The 14,429-nt window shown below is 30.7% G+C and overlaps 1 protein-coding gene across 1 annotated transcript; it reads right to left on the minus strand.

Moving 5' to 3' along the window:
- Positions 1 to 1,130: 1,130 nt before the first annotated feature.
- On the minus strand, positions 1,131 to 7,829 carry LOC8272408 (GTP-binding protein ERG). Its single transcript, XM_002516607.4, has 8 exons — positions 7,043 to 7,829; positions 6,079 to 6,168; positions 5,043 to 5,188; positions 3,337 to 3,495; positions 3,189 to 3,255; positions 2,569 to 2,676; positions 2,313 to 2,452; positions 1,131 to 1,557 (listed from the first exon to the last, which is right to left on the minus strand). Exons 1-8 carry the CDS (start codon positions 7,529 to 7,531, stop codon positions 1,473 to 1,475), a joined length of 1,284 nt encoding a protein of 427 aa, XP_002516653.1. The 5' UTR covers positions 7,532 to 7,829; the 3' UTR covers positions 1,131 to 1,472.
- Between the last annotated feature and the right edge of the window lie 6,600 nt (positions 7,830 to 14,429).

A 14,429-nucleotide genomic window follows, 5' to 3' on the forward strand; every position in this document is an offset into this window, starting at 1 on the left:
ATCGTAGTTGTAAGTGGGTTGTAATAGCTAGGGTTTTCTTTCTGCTTTATTTTCTTTATTATTTTTGTTGTTTATTGCATGTTAACCCAAGACATGATTACATGACTGACTAATAAAAATGGATCATATAGACTTAGGGGTAAAAACTGATCCAACATGAATTTGATAATACTAATATGCTAATCCACCTTAATTGGGCCTAAATCCTAAAATTCAATTAGACTAGTGGGCTTTTGCATGGTTAGTTAGGGTTTGTACTTAATTAGGGTTGAGATCATAATAAATGGACCTTCTGATAGCAAGTAATTCAATAGGCTTAAAGGCTAGGATCCAAAGAGCCTAACATATAATTGGACTAGTATAAGTGAGCCTTATACATAATTGGTTAGTAAGTTAGATTAATAACTTAAATATAAACTAGACTTGAATAAAATAAGCTAGACTTAGGTGTATTATGTGATGTTTCGGCATGCCTATGTATATAATACTTGCATTTATAGGGAATATTTTATTAAATAATAAATTTAAAGAATAATATACACAAATAAGGAAGTTGGCTTCCGGATCCATCTTTTGACTCTGTGATGTAAATTTTCTTATGGAATTTGAGAAACATCACTCATTAGTAAAAATATCCCGGTAATTACCTAGGTGACGACTCCCATCTCCACACTAGTCTCAGTGACTAATTAGTGTGTTTCCCATTAGATTAAAAAATCTTATAATGTCGTAGTCGCTAAAGACATTTGAGTGAGCGTCCAAAACTGTCGCCTACACTATGGTTGAGTTTCATTTGAAAAAGAAAAACATGGTTGAATTTCATTTGAGAAAAAAATGAGAGAAAAATAAAATATAAATAATAAATTTGAAAAAAAAATTAGTGTTACAAATATATTAACGAACTAATGTAAAATTTATTTAAAAATTTTATCTATTTTATTAGAACTTAATTTAACTATAATTAATTCTATATAAATTTTTTATTATGAAATTCTAAATTAACTTTCAGTTTATTCAAACTATATAAACTTTAAATTTGTAAATGAATTCTATAAATTTTTATAGATTTTTAACTACTAATTAAGAGAAAAAAAATTGACCGGGACAAAGCTGTAGAGGAGAAATGAACAAGCTGCAAAACCGCACATTACTCATTCGGAGCTCACTTGAGTAGCTTTAATAGAAGCCAAAAAACAAGATTAAAATACAAGTTACTTGCCAGAGAATCATATATCTACAATCAGAAAATGCTATAGTATGCAAATGATTTAATTCTTGACGTTTTATTCAGTTTGCCCAATAGCTCTTGCCTCATTTTTGCATTGACTGCATGTATATGTCTTGATCCGGTACAGGATGGCGAAACTTGTCTTCCGTCGGATTCCAAGGCCTGGCATATTCTTCCTGCCTGCTCAATAGACCAGCAAGTCTACCTGGAGGATCGGGTGCATTTCCCAGCCTTCCTGATCTACTCATTTAAGTCTAACCTGGAGGATCAGGTGCACTTCCCTCTTGAATATGGACCTCAGCTCTTCATTAGCTTCAATACCTATCCTTCTGCATGGAGAATAAGTAAATACATCAGAAATGAATTGCATTTTGACAGAAAAGATGTCCGACTTGATTTGTATAATTAAGCTTATGAGGAAGGAAAGGAAATATCAGCAAGCTTGAGTTATGAATAACTTTTCATCATTTGCTTATTTTCCTCACTGAAAGCCCATAGCCTGATTATATTTGTTAGCCAAATCGTAGTGAGGTCCAGGATTCCTTCTACCTTTACACCCCTTCTTTCCTCTTTATAAACAATTGTGAAGCCAAATTTATTATATTGCTACTATGCTGAGATTATCTGAAGCCTGAATGGAAGACATTATGAGGAGTGTTTATAGACCCGGATAAAACCAAAACCTTTTAAGATATTGGAGTCTTAATACTAATCCTAATTCTCTTTAGATTTGAACTACTAAAGACGTGTGATGCTTTTCTAGCAAAACTAGAAACTGCAAAATTGCCCCTGATTTAAAGTTGTAAAATACTGGATGAGCAGTAAATTTCTCAAGTAGAAATAAGCAAGATTCTACAAAAGCTAGAAAGAATTCTATAGTATCTCAAAATAAACCCTATATTGCATCTAGCCCATAATTCTAAATTTATTGATTTTTTAAAGTTTGATTTCTCAAGCTGCTTTTCATCCTAATTACTTACTACTAAATGCACATGAATACACGTGAATATAACATAAAGCAACCATTACCAAACAAAGCTAAATCAACAAAAGAGTAGTAATCACTGGGACAAAAATAACATACCCTATTTTCGAGCCATTTTTCCCCACAAGAATCTTTCGTTGACTCAGTTTGGAAGTGATGAGATGTTGTTCAATCCTAAGAGAACCATCTCGTAATTCCTTCCAATCTATCAACCTATGTTCGATATTATATGGGATTTCCTGAAACGTGCAAGTTTAAAAGTTCTTATTCGCTGGTCATCTCTCATAACATTGTTATAGTGGAAGTATGCCACATTCAAAGAATACACAATAAGAAAAAGAAAACCCATTGTTACCTGATGTATATGATCTAATAACCTTTCTCGAACAACCTCTAATGAAATGTTCTTCATAACTTCTTCCGTCATATGTACTGAATCCTCATCCCAAGGTCTTTTAACGGCCTAAGCACAAAAAGCCATTGAAGAAACAGAGTGAAATTATGTCTTATTTGAATAGAGAATTATAATGGTTTTGTAACCACTTTTGAGGTCTCCATTTCTTCATTAAAATACATAAGCATATTTATGCAACGGACTGTTTTTGTTTTTTCTAAATTTTAATTTATTTAGGCTTCTTCATATCTGATAAAATTAGGAATAATGGTAGGTAGTCCACTTGCTTAAATCATTTGTACAAAGCAAACAAAACTATATTCAAGTAATCTATCTGTTACGAAATTACTTTCATTGGAACAATATAGATGGTTGTCCACATTTTTGTTTAAGTGCGTGTGTTGTGTGTGTTGGATGGGGGCAACTGGGGAGTTTCCAAGTTTCCATGTGTATGCCCACCTCTATCAGACTTGAGATATCATCTCAGGGAAGAAAAGGAAACTAAAGAATCTTCCTACAATAACTACTCAATTATATTGATTTAGCATCCAGAATCCCCGATATTTAAAGAGAAAACTTGCCTGCTCGATCAAATATTGTGTTAGGTCTTTAACACCAGCACCCTTCAGTCCTGAGATCATGAAGCACCTAAATGATAGATGAAAAGCTTTTTCAATAGTGCATCATCAATTATCAACACAAGAAATTTTATTTATATTGAAGGCTCACCTATCATATCCAGGAAGATCTTTAAATTGCTCAGCAACCTTGAGTAAGTCTTTCTTCTTCTCAACTAGGTCAACCTTATTCATGCATAATATCCTCTTTTGTTTTGTGTTTGTTTGTGATCCCACACGTTCAATCAATCTTATCACTCTTGAATCAGGCCTAAGTACATGAATATGCATACAATTTACAACAGAATCAATTAGTGACTGACTAAAGCATACGGGAAATAAAGCTAAAAGATGCACATCTCATCACACAAATGGGATGTTTCTGTCACTTTGTTCAAGCATGAAAACCAAATTAATTGAAACAATCAGATAATCATATCTTTTTCTTTCCTTAAAACACAGGTCATAGAATACACTTCAAAATTAAAGGAAAACTCCAAACAATAGGGATAAGATAATCAGATGACAAGAAATTTTCGTCCTCAAAACAGCTGCATAATTTTGAAAGAAGTTTAGGTCACTACAACTTTTTTTGTCTCTTCATTGAAAACGAATAAAAAGACGATATATGGTCATATAGCAAAATGGAAGGTAATCCACACCGTTGATAGAATGACTTCTAGAAGAAGAATATGTGAGCCAAGAGCAGAGGGGACAGCAATGAAAGATGCAATATTTTACAGATGCAGCCTTTTGATTGTTAATTATGAGTTCAAAATAAATAACTTTCGACACTTGGAAAAAATAAAAAAACAGTTTAAACAAATTTTCCTTCAAATTTACACTACAAATGTACCCATATGAGCTGCTAAAACTTTTGCATACTCTATAATTACCTTTTCTTCTTAGAACCATAATTAAATATTTGTTACTGGAATAGATCCAAAATCTATATTAGAGAATACATCCAGTGGTTCTCAAGCAAGTTGTACATTGGGAAATAGCTTCAGAAAATGCAAGTGAACCATAGGAATAACCTAGAACCTAAGTGAACATAAGCTTTTTTGTGAAGAAAAAGAAAAATACAAGCAGCAATTTGTACTATTAAAAAAAATAATAATAAGCATAACTTAGAATATCCTAGATCAAGTACAGCACAAGTACCACTTTTCTCCATGTTACTTTAGGTCTACCCCTTTATTTCTTCAGTATATCTATTGTAATGGGGTTGGCAGGTTTACCCCTTTATTTCTTCAATATATCTATCCTATGGGGTTTTATTTCTTCACTATTTCTTCACATGGAGAAACCCTGTATAGGCCAAGTATAAATTTAATAAAAATGTATGGCAGCCAAAATACTATCTTGAAGAAAAAAAGAAGTTACAGTAGCTGATAAACTTTGAGGAGAAGTTGAATTAAAGTTCCTCAAATATGCAACACCCACCAATCAAACTTAAAGGTCTGTAATACCATAAAAGAGGTGGTAATAAGATCAACACAGAAACTGAAGAGAACTGCCACTTAATTAACTCAATTGCAGCAAACTTACTGTAACATTTGAACTCACATAATAATTTTTAAAGAAAAAATAAAGCATTCATTAAAGTCGAAGCCAATTGGTAATATAGATGGTTTAACTTTCATTCATCCCAAAAGGAAAACAGATGCCATAGCCATAAAGAAAAATGATTTATCTTTATAAAATTTTTTGTGAATTGATCACAAGCCCATAGATAGAATGCTTAGATATGTTAGGAGATTACATTTGTATGAACAGGTTAAGTCTATCCAAAATTTCATGCACTGGACTACTAACCTGGTAAGATGCCTATGGACGTCAAAAACAACCATGAGCATATCATATAAATTGACTGTACTCCAAGCATTTTCCACACGAGCCTTCACATCTTTATAAGAATATCCATTGCTCTTTAACATAAGCCCAGGGGTATCGAAAAAACACTGCATGGCACACAGGTAATCTTCAAAACATCAATATTTTACAAGTGACTTCAATAATATGTATAAACAAATAAGGAAACACCATAAATAAGTGTGTCATTCAACTGCATGTTCGCTCAAGTAGGAATAATGAATTTACAAAGAATTGCTCAGCAACGGTAATGATAAGTGCAATAATAATAGAAATGCATGCATGAATACAGGAAAAGACATCATATTTCATCATAATAAATACTATTCAGATAAAGAACATGACATGAGATATCAAAAAACACACCAAAACATTTTTTTTCTTCTTTTCCCTCTCCAAGAAATACGCCCTATTTAACTGGGCTAATTTCTCCTCATTGCTCCACTCTTCTTTTCTTATCTCCTCCTGAATTCTCATTTCTAACCTCCAAATAAGAAAACTAAGTTCTTTTTGCATTATCTCATTTCTTCTGATAAGAGTATTTCCTTTTAAAAGGAAACTAGCTGCTGATATTAGAACTTTAGTATGCTGATCTTCTCTTAATTGAAGATGAGAACTGTAACTAATCAAAATTTACATTTAACCATGCAACTATTAAGTTTGACCAATCCAGCCAGTCAAACTACAAAGTAAAAGATTTGGACGGAATATTACTTGCAAACCTATTGTCAGAATTCATCATATCAGTGCTGATGCATCACTAAGAAATTCAATGGGGACCAAAAAGAGGCAATATTAAAGCAAAAAAAAAAAAAAAAAATCCATCTCCACAAATGATATATTCATACCAATTACAGAATCAACATAAGCTGATGCTTCAGGTCATAAGGTTTTGCTCCTTCAAGTAGATCCACATATTTACTTATGTAAATTCATAGAAAAAAGAGTAGTGGATATATTACTAAACAAAGTAACATACAATTTGGGTGTCTCCTTTTGTCATCACTCCTAATACTTCATGAGTTGTTGTGTTCGTCTTCCGAGACACAGCAGAAACCTTTGTTCCAACCTTGTAATTCCAACCACAACAAAAAAAAAAAAAAAAAGGTCAGCACTAGATATCATAAAGGGCCCATCTAAGAAAGGCCAGTAAATGCTATATAAGCATGCAAAATCTTCACAAATAGAGAAATTATCTATCCTACTTGAATAGAATACTATGTGTTTTCTGCACATATTTTACTCTGAATGTCATACAGAATGGCTAGAGAGATACGATAGCTAACCACAAAGAACAATGTATAAATTGATAACAAAATTCACTGCTTAGAATCATATCCGAACTCCCATGCTCTAAAAACAGCCTACACAGGAAAGGAATGTCCAGGTCAAAGGTGAACAAGTCACCCCATAAATATGTACAGATTTAATCTTACACTTAATATAATACAAACAACAAGAGAAACAAAGTCAAGAATAATATCTGACAATCTCGCCAGATTCTGAAAACATCAACTGAATCAAATAATGTCAATGAGGGGGCACGTTTCCGGATGAGATGCAAAACTTATTGTGCTCCTGCATCAAATGCCAAACACAATACAGGACTACCAATTTCTCTGATTACATCATAACCCACCAAACTTCTAACGACTTCGAGCTAAATTAAACAAGCAGCGAAATTAAAGTAGCTAAAACTGAGATTCTTAATTTACTCTATCAAGCATGAAGCTTAACAGTATCAAGACTTTACATCTTATTATTTTCAAATAAATTTATCACTAAAAATCATCTATTTCAAAAGAAAGCAAACCCCAAAGCAACAAAACTTTGCAAGTTCCTTACAGAGCATTTCAAATATGAGAAGATCACCTATAAATCAAAGACCATAACTATTAAACAAAGAAGAAATTACAATTTGAGAACGAACGAAAGAAACAAACCATATAATTGGTCAATGCAGACTTCCCAGCATTAGGGGCACCAACAATTCCAACACAAAGTGATTTCTGGTCCTCCTCCCTAACCACCTCATCCTCATCCTGATCATCTGGCCTTTCCAGGGCAGCCCGGAGCAACGCTTTCGCTAGCACTCTACTTCTCTCATCCACCTCTTCTTCTTCTTCTTCTTGTAATCTTTTAAAGTTGGCTTTCTGGGGTTCTTGGTTAAACACTAATCTATCAGCTCTCTGTCTGTATTTCTTATCCCAAGCAGGCTCTTGAGGGGTGGTTCTACTACTGCTACTACTATTATTAGTATCGAAATTGGGGACTGTGTAGTGGCTGCTGTCAAAAACTGAGTCATTGCTTTCGTTTTCACTGTCGTTTTGTTGAGGTTGGGCTGAAAAGAAATGAGAAAGTAGAGTTTGATGCAAAGGATGGGAATTTCTGGGTTTCGACGTTAGGGTACCCAGAATTCGAAATGCTTTCATTTTTGTTAATTTGGGAACTGCTAAAACATCGATATGTTAAAGCTGATAGAGCCAGTGCACAGTAGAGCAACACAAGGAACAGTTTAAATTAACTGATTGAGACTCAAATTAACAATTTCTTGTTGTTCATTCATAAATTTAACTTAATAACGACCAAAGAATTGCTCCAAAGTGAAAAGGCAAATTTATTTAAAAAGGATGATGGATTTTGAGGGTTTTGGGTTTTAGTTAGCATACAAAGAGGCGGCTGCCGGGCGTCGGGGGAAAGAGAGAAGACGAGGGAAGGAATGAAAGATGAGGCCAAAAAGAAAATGAAAATTAATAATATCATTTTTTATGAGAAAATATATTTTCTGAATAAATTATCGTTAATACATGGTGAACTTTTTTTGTATTTAATATTTGAAAAATTAATAATTTTGTGGAGTAATCCTTATATTGTGAAATTTTTATTATCCTAATTGTAAATAAAAATTAAAGTAACTTAATAGAAAAAATAACAAAATTTTAATATTCTATAATTATTTGTAAAGTCTTAAAAAATAATAATAACTTAAAATATTTCAAATATTTTTACTTAATAACATTTCCAATATTTTAAGACACTATAAAGTAAAAATAATAAAATTATTATTAAAATTCAATAGAATTTTCAGTATATTACTTTAAAATATTGGACATATTTCAAAAATAATATTTTTATATTTTTATAAATTTTTGATATTTTAATATTTTAGTAATATATAGAACTATGTTAAAGATTGTTCCATATTTTATTAACTAATTTTAAAAATATTATTAATATGTTATTTCTAAAAGTAGATTTTATCATATAATTATAAATCTAATTAATTAATTAGTGTTATATCTACTATATAATTAAATATTATTTTAGAATATTAAAATTATTATTTAATTAAAAAGATAACTTATTAAATAATAAATTAAAGGAGTAATTATTATTTACTCATTTGTTTGTTCATATTATATTAGTCACCTCTTGATATTTAAAAAAATATTTTTTTATTTTTTATTTTATAATTTTATACTAAAAGCTTTTTTATTAGAATTTCTTTTAAACAACTGTTAACTAGATTTTATTTTATACTATTTATCCATTGATCTTTAATGTATGGCCATTATAATTTATTTATTATACTAAAACTCTATTATTTAATTTTTTATACAACAATTAATTTTACTGTCTGTATAAAAATAATTATTGGTGTTATTTAATTATTTTAATTTTTAGCACAATTAAATTTTAGTAAGATTTAAATATCTTAAAAGTACTTATATTAATTAAAATATTAAAAATTTATATTATTTAACTTTAAATTGTTAAAATAAAATAAATAATAATAGTATTATTAAATTTGTTATAGTAGAATTGTAACTTTGATAAAAAATTTGAGGATCAAATTATATTTTTTTATCAATTTAGATCCTTAATTACATTGACTATTAAAACGCAAGGGGATTTTAGTGTAATAAATAAAAGTACATGGGGTAATTCGTATATTACATAAAATTCAAGGAAGAAATAGGATAAAAATAAACCTAATTAACGATTTCTTTACAAAAATTCTAATAAAAAGGGTTTTTAGTATAAAATTGTAAAATAGAATAATAAAAAGATATATTCTTTAAATGTCAGGGATAACTAGTAATATGAAAAAATACAAAAGCAAATAATAATTACCTAAATTAAAGTATAAGAAAAGAACAAAAGTCATGTTGTTATACCTATATATCAAAATTATTGTAGCTCCATATTATATATATTGCTATATAATTAAAAACTTGAATCCTAATTAACAACTTACTAATTTAATTAAAATGTGTGGCAATAATCATTTGTTAGAGGACTATATTATTTATGAGATTTTATATTAATGATACATCTATAAGTAGTAATTCTTTTTAAAATTATTATTGATAAATAATAATCAAATTTTATTAGAATTTATTTTTTAGTAGTATAAATTTTATTTATATCTTTAGGTTTTAGAATTATTACCCCACCAACCTCTAAATTTACTAATAAAACCTATACTAATTGCTTAACACTATTGTTTATCAATATTATATACATTATCAATAATATGACCACTTAACCAATATCTTTTATCATTACAAATTGTTATGTACATATATTATAATTATATATTGCAACACTAGATAACTTGTATCTTATAGCTAATTTTTATTGATTAGCAGACTTAAATATTTTGATAGTTTTTTCAAAAATTTATTGGTTTAAGAATCAGCCTCTATTATAATGTTGTTAATTATATTTTTGAGTGTCTATAATATAGTATTAAAGTGGCTTAAGCATTAAATGAATGGACTTGGAGAATTGTAAGTTGAAATGTTGATTACACATAAAGCGCAAGGACGCTTTCATAAAGTCAAGTTGATCATCCACGTGTAAAGAGCACTTGGAAGCCTCCTAGTTAGACGTCAACACCTGGCAGTCAAAGAGTCTTCTCTTACGAAGCACGGGGGCGCTTTCTAAAGCATGAGAATGCATCTTCTTGAAGAAAAATGAAAAAAAAAACGCAGTGACTAGTACGAGATTGAGTGCAATCGCACTTTTGATCGCCCTTTAAACATCTGCGAGGACGCTTCTCAAGCATGGGGGCAGTATTTTAATGCGAAGTTAGTAACTGTTACGCCATAATTCCATACCGCCATGTCACGTGTCAAGAGTCGTTGAAGTTCTAACGTGTATTTTTCCATAAGCGTGTTTCTAACATTTCTAAGAGATTGGTATGCATATAAATATCCCTCAAAAAGGCTCATACATATGTTTATTAATTCTCTAACTATCCAATTTCTTAATTCTTTACATTTAATTCTTTCTTTATTTATGTATTGAGTTGAAGCTTTTCATTCATTTCTCTTGGAAAGAGTTGTTGTATGAGTCAAGGAACAAAAAAAAGAATTTCGATCTCAAGAGTTAAAGAAACTTAATATAATATTGAGATACACTAAGGGAAGGTTTAGTGTTAGCCTTGTAAAACACCAAATTGTTGGGTAAGCTTACAAAAATCCAAGGTTGTAATCATATTAATTATAGTGATATACTCAAGTATGATCTTGAGGAATAAACATAAGGAGGATTGTTTCCCATTATAAAGTCCTTGTATCAATCTCTTTATCCCTTTTATTTCTTTCATTCTTGTTGTGCTTAAATCTTGTATTTTGTGATTGATCGTTCCATTCCACAGTTTGAGGTCACCAATTTGATCCTTTCCTTCTTGGTTTTAAGGGACAATAAATTTTTTGGAAGGTACTAATCCTTCTTTATTCAATTAAGTTCAACTACTTATTTGCCCAATTGAATATTTAATTTGATTTTGATATTAACAAAACTTTATATCTTATTATTATTTGCCAACAAAGGGGTTGAATTAGTGAATGGGAGGGTGGTGACAAATTAAAATCTCAATGAGTTAGAAGAGTAGAGAAGATAAATACAAGATTTATAGTGGTTTGGGTATTAACAAACCCCACATCCATTCTCCAATTTCCATTTGGGTATTCCACTAACTCAATTCAGACTTAAAATGGAGTTTTTCCAAGGTCACTTCCAACTTAGTATTTTGGCTCACACTAAACCTTACAACTTGTGTTTTATAGCTAACACACAATCCTCACAAAAATTTTACCTAGGCTAATTCTCAAACCCAACCCAAATATTTTTACTAAAACTTATAAGAGCAATAAAAGCTCTTACAACAACCAACAACACTTAGCCTAATGATAAAAAGACATAAGCCTAACAGAGTTAGCTATTTAAATTCATTATTTAAATGAGATATTTTAGTTAATTTGATGGTTGGTTAGTGAATAAAGATTTAATTAGTGGGATAAATTAAATTGATTTAATGTAACTAATTATTAATTTGGTATTTTGGTAAAGAAAATGATTTTCTTTTAATAAATGTGATTGGTGAACGAACAGTAAATCAAAATCGTAATAGTTTGATTAATAATTGAAAAATTAACTCAAAGTAAGTATGATTGGTTTAATTAGATTCATTAATGGAAAATTAATTATGTGATAAATTGTTTTAAGTTAGTTATTGATAATTAATGCTTTTAGAAGACAATTAAATATTTGATTTGACTAAACTAAGTTTGGTTGCTAATTTATATTGATTAATTGAATTTATTTAGTTATATGGATAGTATTTTAAGTAACTAATAATTTAGTAATGATTATTAGAGAATGAATAGGATTATTATAGAAATAAGATTAGATTAAATATTAGACTTAGACATTTGGTAAAGATCATCAAAAAATAGAATTGTAGTTATTTCTAAATTGTTTTTATGCGTGAATTATAGGTGTTGAACCTTGAAGATTCTGAAAATATCTTGATAATTACAAATAATCATTAACAGTGTATTTAACATTTTGCCTTTGAGTGCTTTCTTACAAGTTTTAGAAAAAATATCCTCAAATTACAAGTAAAGGAAAAATATGGCATTGTCACACCTGTGAATAACTCTTCCCACCCATTAACAATGGTCATTCACGCCTGTGACTCATATTTCCCACTTATGAAGAAGTTAAATCAAAGAAAGGTAAAAAATGGATAGAAGACTCCAGGCCTTCCAATCCCAGTTGTGAACTTCAGGCTTCACGCCCGTGACATAAGCCTCACGCCTATGAAGAGTCCCTTCTTGATTTTTTAGATATAAAGGACAAAAGACTTCACGCCTTCTTTCCTAGTCTTGAAGATTAAGGTTCATACCCATGACTAAACATTCAGGATCGTGTAGCAGGGTTCCCCCATGAAAGAAAGGATAAAAGGGTTCAAGAGTTATGGTCCCAACCATGAAGATCAAACTACACGACCGTGACATCATGTTCATGCCAGTGAAGACCAAGTTTCCCAGTCTTGAAAAATAATTCATTAGTAGTACAAATCCCTAAATTTTTTAATACCAGCTTAGCGCTTAGGCTTCACGCTCATGAAAACTGCATTTATTATGCTGGTTGAATGACTACTTACACTTTCTATGAAGCCAATGACTATATTTGCCCTAGGAGTATATAAACATCATTTCTAACTGTTCTAGGGTCAACAAAGAGCATTATTTTTTAGCCTCAAAGTGCATTCACTCTCAACAACCAAAAACCCTTTCTATTCTACTTCTGTGAATAAGTTTCAAACTTTAGCTTGATTCTTGGATAGTTGAGTGATCAATTCTTGTATCCAAAGCTCAAAAGTGAATTTGAGTGAGTTGATAGAGAATTAATTGCTCTTGCAACTAAAACTGAGTGTCTTAGGTTGTGGGTTTAAGTGTTAGCCATCTAAGAAAAACACTTGGATATAAGTTGTGTGTAAGCTTGCAAAATACAAAGGTCTTAATCTACACCTAAAATAGATTGTTAGTAGACTCAAACTCTCAGTCATGATTGAAGAGAGGACCTAATATAAAAGAGTTAAACCTCTATAAATCGAGTGTATTTTTATCTCTATCTTCTAGCACTTAATATCCCATTCTTACCTTGTTCATATTTTTTATTTTAATTCACCTTCAAATCCAAAATTCATCCCCCTCTTATCTGGTTTTAGTATTTCAATAGGGTTATGCGCTCGAATAGTTATTCGGAGGAAATTAATAAATTAAGTGAAAGGTATAGTTCAGTTTGAGCCCTGCATACCAAGTGAGTGGATAAGCTTATAACGTTGTAGTTTTAAATTATATTATATGTACAATTTTATTTAAATGCTTTTATGAGAAAAATCCTTATTTATATAAATTTAATTTAAGAAAATTGAAATATTTTCTATAGAACTTGAAAACAGATAATGGTAGTTTGAATTTCTCTTATACTTGTAAATAATATTTATACAGCTGGATGAGTGGTATACACTCATTTATGTGGCATATGTACGATCATACCTTTGACGTCAGGTGTTGATTCAATAACAGAAAAGATAATATAGTGTCATTGGGACAACATTCAGTATACAAATGCCTTTAGGGAGTGTACTGCGTGGTCGCCTTTTGGGGGCATGTCTGCGCGCATATGACAGAGTTTTGCGCTTTGGGCTGCTAGGTAAAACATCTTTGCGCCCATTGCTGCCAGAATCATTGGTGTCATTTATAACTGTATATTAAATTTTTTTATTGATACTTTAATGGTTTTATTGTCAGGACTTGTTAAGATGAAAGTTAAGAATTATTAGGTTTTATTCACTGCATTTGTCTGGATGGTTAATAGATTTTAAATTATATTATAGTATGAGATATGATATTAAATTCCTTATTGTTCCACCCACTAGTGTTATGCAAGATGCCTAAGAGTTTGATCAGAATAGAAGTCATAGTAGTCGAAGCTTCATGTTGCTAGATTCCATAGTTCGGGAAATAGAAGATAGAAAATTAACTAGTTGGGCCAGTTTGGACAGGGCTGTTACAACTAGTTAGGTGAACTTTGGTTCTTTGAACCTTTAAGATATAAAGAACCTTCAAAATGAGACAATAAGGAGAGGATAAGACAATTAATAAGTGTCATTAATAAGACTGCATTACGTGTTTAGGGATGGAACAAACCATTCTGCAAACTTCATGTAGAAGTTGAAGCTCGCGAAAAGGTCTATCTAACCGCTTTCCTTTCTTGTTGGCTATGCAAGTTTGTGCTTCTTTGAAAAGATGTTGGTTTGATACGCCCAAGTACCTTCAAAATTGCAAGTTTGATGGCATCTGGTCGATGATTTTGTTTAGATGTTCCAGTTCTAGCAAACATTTTTCAAGGCTTGTGGGAAATTTCAACCACTTCTAAGTTTAGTGCTTGTCCAACTAGCTTCCCTGTTCACTATGTTTATGGATGGCTTGCCGAGAGATTTGAAACACACTTTTCTTCAAGCCATGA

This window comes from Ricinus communis, chromosome 1 (genome assembly GCF_019578655.1).
Source record: "Ricinus communis isolate WT05 ecotype wild-type chromosome 1, ASM1957865v1, whole genome shotgun sequence".
NCBI classification, from domain to species: Eukaryota; Viridiplantae; Streptophyta; class Magnoliopsida; order Malpighiales; family Euphorbiaceae; genus Ricinus; species Ricinus communis.